The sequence below is a fragment of the Lipotes vexillifer genome, unplaced genomic scaffold (genome assembly GCF_000442215.2).
Source record: "Lipotes vexillifer unplaced genomic scaffold, Lipotes_vexillifer_v1.1 scaffold1691, whole genome shotgun sequence".
NCBI classification, from domain to species: Eukaryota; Metazoa; Chordata; class Mammalia; order Artiodactyla; family Lipotidae; genus Lipotes; species Lipotes vexillifer.
The window spans coordinates 3,226,271-3,233,091 of NW_006789046.1; the positions used below are offsets into that span (position 1 = coordinate 3,226,271).

At 47.0% G+C, this 6,821-nt stretch overlaps 1 protein-coding gene across 1 annotated transcript in view; it reads left to right on the forward strand.

Moving 5' to 3' along the window:
• Positions 1-6,821, forward strand: part of DNAH17 (dynein axonemal heavy chain 17) — a 115,481-nt gene that overhangs the window by 19,426 nt on the left and 89,234 nt on the right. Inside the window, exons 14-16 of the mRNA XM_007462391.1 lie at positions 2,720-2,828; positions 3,147-3,250; positions 5,113-5,253. Coding sequence (XP_007462453.1) covers positions 2,720-2,828; positions 3,147-3,250; positions 5,113-5,253 — 354 coding nt within the window. The remainder of the gene's footprint in view (positions 1-2,719; positions 2,829-3,146; positions 3,251-5,112; positions 5,254-6,821) is intronic.

The window sequence follows — 6,821 nt, forward strand, 5'->3', positions numbered from 1 at the left end:
CCCGTGTCCCCTGCATCGGCAGGCGGATTCTCAACCACTGTGCCACCAGGGAAGCCCCGCGCTTCTTATTCTTAACGTACTTTCTGTTGCCGAGCGAGACCCCAGGCCCCCAGACTGCTAATATCTATTAATGTTTGAGCTAGGTGAGTGTTGGAGTGGGGCTTTAAGGGATCTGCTGGGGGGTCTGGGAAAAATGCCCTAAAAGTGTGGATTTATTACTTAGGCTGCTGAAAAATAATAAACAGGGCATATTAAGTGGATCTCATTGCTGTGAGCTTTGTTTACTCTGGGCAATCACAAAGGCATAATAACATTTAGCTCTTGTCTGGGCTATTCGTGTAATTGTTTAATATCCAAACTCTGATAAATGGAATCAAGATTTCACATTGACTCACTTTATAATTCCGTCAGTGCTTTCTTTCGCTCCTGTCTGGTTTCCACTGGTAATAGCTGTTAAGCTTTATTTCTCTGCCGTACCGTACCTTTTCTAAGAGTTAATTGTCTGAAAAGGAGGACATGCGTGGGGCGGGGGCACCATTTAATGTACCAAATATATGTCAAGAATTATTGTGAGTGGAGCTGGGAAAACTGGACGGCTACGTGTAAAAGAATGAAATTAGAACACTCCCTAACACCATACACAGAAATAAACTCAAAATGGATTAGAGACCTAAAGGTAAGGCCAGACACTATAAAACTCTTAGAGGAAAACATAGGCAGAACACTCTCTGACTTAAATCACAGCAAGATCCTTTTTGGCCCACCTCCTAGAGAAATGGAATTAAAACAAAAATAAACAAATGGGACCTAATGAAACTTAAAAGCTTTTGCACAGCAAAGGAAACCATAAACAAGACGAAAAGACAACCTTCAGAATGGGAGAAAATATTTGCCAACGAAGCAACTGACAAAGGATTAATCTCCAAAATACACAAGCAGCTCATGCAGCTCAATATCAAAAAAACAAACGACCCAATCCAAAAATGGGCAGAAGACCTAAATAGACATTTCTCCAAAGAAGATATACGGATTGCCAACAGACACATGAAAGGATGCTCAACATCACTAATCATTAGAGAAATGCAAATCAAAACTACAATGAGGTATCACCTCACACCAGTCAGAATGGCCATGATCAAAAAATCTACAAACAATAAATGCTGGAGAGGGTGTGGAGAAAAGGGAACCCTCCTGCAGTGTTGGTGGGAATGTAAATTGATACAGCCACTATGGAGAACAGTATGGAGCTTCCTCAAAAATCTAAAAATAGAAGTACCATACAACCCAGCAGTCCCACTACTGGGCATATACCCAGAGAAAACCATAATTCAAAAAGAGTCATGTACTGCAATGTTCACTGAAGCTCTGTTTACAATAGCCAGGACATGGAAGCAACCTGAGTGTCCGTCAACAGAGGAATGGATAAAGAAGATGTGGTACATACATACAATGGAATATTACTCAGCCATAAAAAGGAATGAAACTGAGTTATTTGTAGTGAGGTGGATGGACCTAGAAACTGTCATACAGAGTGAAGTAAGTCAGAAAGAGCAAAACAAATACCGTATGCTAATACATATATATGGAATCTGAAAAAAAAAAAAAAATGGTCAGAAGAACCTAGGGGCAAGACGGGAATAAAGATGCAGACCTGCTAGAGAATGGACTTGAGGATACGGGGAGGGGGAAGGGTAAGCTGGGACAGAGTGAGAGAGTGGCATGGACATATACACACTACCAAACATAAAATAGATAGCTAGTGGGAAGCAGCCGTATAGCACAGGGAGATCAGCTCTGTGCTTTGTGACCACCTAGAGGGGTGGGTTAGGGAGGGTGGGAGGGAGACGCAGGAGGGAAGAGATGTGGGGATGTATGTATATGTATAGCTGATTCACTTTGTTATACAGCAGAAACTAACACACCATTGTAAAGCAATTATACTCCGATAAAGATGTTAAAAAGAATTATTGTGAAAGGCAAATAGCATCTAATGTACAATTGAAATTCTATGTACATCCCTCACTTTAGAGAGTAGACCTGTCCTTGAAAACTTACATGTAAATCAAAATGTTGCCAGATAGGACAGTATTCCAAAGCACAACTGGTGCTTGTTATTTAAAGGAGTAATTAATAAAAACTGTATACACACTCTGTCTTTTTTTTTTTCTGTTCTGTGAATTGAGGTTTTCGAGTGTTACATGAATTTCTTAGCTCAGGGTAGACCCGTATCGAGCCTGTATGGAACCTACCCTACCGTTCACTGTGATGCTTTAACAAGTGAAACATCTTCTCCACAGATCCTGGACCTCCTTTGTATAATCACATTTTGAGCTTTAGATCATAGGCAAGGCGATGTTCTGAGAAACGCCCCAGAAGTTTCCCAATGACCAGTGTGTATTCCTCTGATTTTCTTTTTATGATTCTAAGCCAGATATTTTAAGTTTTGGATTATGTACGCACTGTTTTTGCATTAGTGAATTTCCTTCTCTTTCTACCCCATAACATGGGTGATTAGGAGTTAAGTATATACATAAATCCTTGGTGATAAAAAATAATTTTAAAAGTTGGAATCTCCTGAACTTTGATGTACACATAGTTCCCGATTAAATAACACTGTAATTGGTTTGGTTGGTATTAGTAAACACGCTTACCAGGAGATGATTTTAAATCTGCTTGGATTTGGAACAAAGGCCCTGAAACTGTAGCCCTTGTTTTGCAGATAATGACCACTGTGAAGGACGTAGAATTTCCACTGATAAAGTCAGAATTGGAAGCAATCGATGTCAAATTGTTGGACGCTGAGACAACCTTATTCTGGAATGGCAAAGGTACAGAGGCGACATTCATTTCCCCTTAGGTTAAACTTGGGTGAGGGGGATGGAGGGCCGGGTCCAACCTGTCGGCCACCTGGAGTTCCTGTGGAATTAGTGATCTGCCTACGTGGGGATAGGGAAGCCCTGTTTCCCAAGAGACGCGATGTGCTTTATTCCTCAGCGTTGCCTTTTGGGAAGCTCTCCGCGATTTCCTCTGCTTCAGGCTTCGGAAAAGCGGACAGACTCGCCGAGCATTGTGTTATAATAATGAGTGTTAAGCCAGCCCTTGCTAAATCCTTCATTTTGTAAGATCCCTTTATGCTTCTGTTTTAGGTGTGTTTGAATATATTCAAGCGATGAGAGAAATGCTATACAACTTGCAGAACAGGATACAGAAAGCAAAGCAAAACATAGAGGGGATTTCCCAGGCCATGAAGGTGAGTAACCTGCAAAGCACAGAGCGGGGCTTAAATGGGGACCCCAGAGAGGGTCCTGGGGAAACGGGCCCCCTCGGAGATGATCACGGAAAGTGCCCAAGGCAGTGGGGGCCTGCTGTGTGAGGCTCTGGGCTGTACCATGGTGACGTCAGGGTGTCCCCAAGGCAGAAGAGCCCCTGGTCACTCTGCAGAGCTCCATTCCATTTGGGTCTTTTGAGCTCAGCAAGTGTATGGGCAGGTCCCTCTCTCTGCCAGTCGGGTGCCAGGAACAAGGGTGGGGGTGGAGATGCGCTCAGACTCAGCCCCACCGGGAACACACTCATCCCTCGATGCAGAGCAGCACAGGTCCTTGCTCTCAAGCCTGATCCAGAAAACTGGGGGAAAGCCTTCGCTAGCACTACCCTCCCCCACCATGGTTTGTCATCAGTGCCTGAATTTGCAGACACCTGCCGTGGGCCAGCGCTAGTTTGTTCATTAGAAAACACCTCTTCTGTTTTGAGACTCCTTTGGCTTATCACGGTGTGAAACTCTTTCCTTCGTTACAATTGACGTTCATTTCATCACCATCCACTTAGATTTAACTCAGTATATTGTAAGCAAAAGCCATTGCTCACCCCACTTTTTTTCTGATTTGTTTTCTGATTCAGTTTTCTTTCAATCAGATTATTTCCTCAAGTAATTGCCTCAGAAAGGGTGCGTTGATGACCTACTTTCTGAGTCCTTGCTTTCCAAAACTATCTTTCTTTGGATCTCACCTATAGCTGTCTTGTCCAAGTAAAGGATTTTTTGATACGGTCCTTTTCTTTCAGTAGTCTAGAAGCATCCCTGTACTCGTCTGCTCTGGCTGCCATAACAAAGGACCAGAGACTGGGCAGCTTAAACAGCAGAAATTTATTGTCTCATAGTTCTGGAGGCTAGAAGTTTGAGATCAAGGTGCCAGCAGGGTTGGTTTCTTCTGAGGCCTCTCTCCTGGGTGTGTAGACGGCTGTCTTCTCCCTGTGTCCTCGCACGGTCGTCCCTCTGTGTCTATGTCCTAATCTCCTCTTCTTATAAGAACACCAGCCGTATCAGATTTAGGCCCACTCTAATGACCTCACTTTAATCACCTCTTTAAAGACCTTCTCTCCAAATGCAGTAACATCCTGAGATGTTAGAGGTTAGAACTTCAACATATAAATTTGTGGGAGGAGGCACAGTTCAGGCCACAGCCACCCCTGCTTATAGCCTCAATGTTGAAAAAGCTGACAAAGGTATGACTTCCCTTTGCTGATATATTTGATATTTCCTCTGAAAGATACTTTTTGGCTTTCCTGTTCTCTCCATCCAAAGGTAGGTAGAGTCCTTGGTCATCTTCAGGGTTCAGACATGTCACCAGAGTGTATCCAGACGTGTGTCTCCTTTTGTTAATGTTCCCTGGATCCATAAAGTACTTTCGATCCGAAAATGGCAACCTTGCCTCAGCCCGCGGGCACCTTCTCCAGTCACTCATTCTCTCCTGTGTGTCCCTTTCTGTCCTGGACTCTGAGCATCTCCACATGTGTCTCCGGATCTGGCTGCCACGTTCCCTCACCCCCAGCTCCTGAGGTTCCCCGACAAGAGGGTCAGACGCTCCTTCCCCTAGAGGGGCTCCTTTGGGGCCTGACTGGGGAACATGCACAGGGGTCTCTCCGTGGTCCTCCAAGGCCCTGGTTGGTTTTGAGTCACATCATTGGAGGCTCTCTGGCCAACAGTCCTCAGCGGCCCCTTGGCCTCTGCGAGGCCAGCCTAGGATGGGGACACTCACTCTAAAGACTGTGTAGGAGGGAGTAGGGCCAGAAGCTTTTTCTTCAGACACTTTTCTCCCACTCATCTTTTCCCTCCAGGACTGGTCAGCCAACCCAATGTTTGAAAGGAAGGACAACAAGAAAGAGGCCCTGTTAGACTTGGACGGGAGGATGGCCAACCTCAACAAGCGCTACACTGCAGTCAAGGACGCCGGCCTGAAGATCCAGTCCATGGTCATGGTAAGGAGCTTCCCGGAAGGGCCTTGGAGAGGCCATGGGCTCTCAGCAGCCGGGGAGGGAGGAGGGAGAGCGCGAGGCTTCAGAAAACGTCAGGCGTCTAAGACCTTTAATCCAGGAGTCCGATCTTACAGTAGCAAGCCCTGCTAACTGCTCACCCGGAAGCCTGATTGCTCTTGTCAAGTGTCTGCCCTCCTCCCCTAAGGGTGTCAGAGCCCCCTCCCCCCACCCCACATGAATCGGCGTGGACAAGTGACAGCTTCATACCAAGTCCCTGGGAGAAGCTGTGTCACGGCTTCCCACCCCTGAGTGTGAGGAAGGCCCAGCAGCACGGGAAGAGAGAGGAGCACGGGATGTGGGTGCCCTGTGGTGTTTGGGTGCCAACACGTTGAAACTGGGATAATGTGCGGACACGTGCCGGCTGGGCTGCCTGGCGTGTAGGTTATTCCTTTCTGCCAGCCGTCTCAAGGGTCCTTGGGCCCGGGGCCCCACGGACACGGTTGGAGGGGGATGCAGAATGGGAGCCTCACGCCCCTGGCAGCTCTGCCTGATTCCCGGCAGCATGGGGTTCTCATGCCTTCCTCTGCCCATGGCCACTTTAGCCAGCTTGCATTTTCGCCTGTTTCTGAGGCAAATGTGAAAGGTGCAGCTCTGCGTTGGCCTGGAAAGGAGAAAACTGCCCGTCCCCCCACCCCACTGAGCTCAAGATATTTTCAGGACGGTTTTTTGGGGTTTCCCAGTGCATAGTGCAAATCATTGCTATGGCCTTAAATGATGGGTCGCCACATCCAGACAGACCAGCAGGCCCCCCAGGAGGAGGGTCTGTGCTGGGCTGTTCTCATGGTCAAGTCATTGATTGGAAGGTCATTGCCCCTGTGGAGTGACTTGACTGGACCAAGAAATATTTTGTCTTGTTTCCATATCCTCTTCCTCTCCCCTTTGCCCTGGTGCCGGAAGGGCCAACGAAATTAACATGTTAGACTGCAAAAAGGTTATTTGGAAGAGTTAACCGATTAACCTGTTAACATTACCAGATGTGTTGGAAACAACATGGGAGAGATAAATCTAGCCTAGCGTTGGGAAGAGGTTCACAGCACACTAGCCCAGCTGGAGGGTGAGCCAGGAGGGAACAGGAACCCCAGTGAGGCAGAGGCCAGCGAGCAATTGACAAGGCTTTGTTATCACAACGTTTGTCAGAGTCCTCTACTCCCACAATGGTCGTTTGAACCACTGTTAAACTGAAGTTATTTAAGCCTGTGTCTTCTCTCCCCTATTAGAATATAACTGCCTGAGGGTACAGACTGGGTCGCAGTCATCTTTGTGTTTTCCTGTAGCACTCAGTGTCTTACAGTTTCATCTATCCACCAACCCATTCACCCATCCACCCACCCAAACATCCATCCACCCACCCAAACAGCCATCCACCCACCCAAACAGCCATCCATCCGTCCAACCGTCCATCCATCCATCCATCCGTCCATCCATCCATCCATCCATCCATCCATCCACCCACCCACCCACCCACCCATCCACCCATCCATCCATCCATCCATCCATCCATCCATCCATCC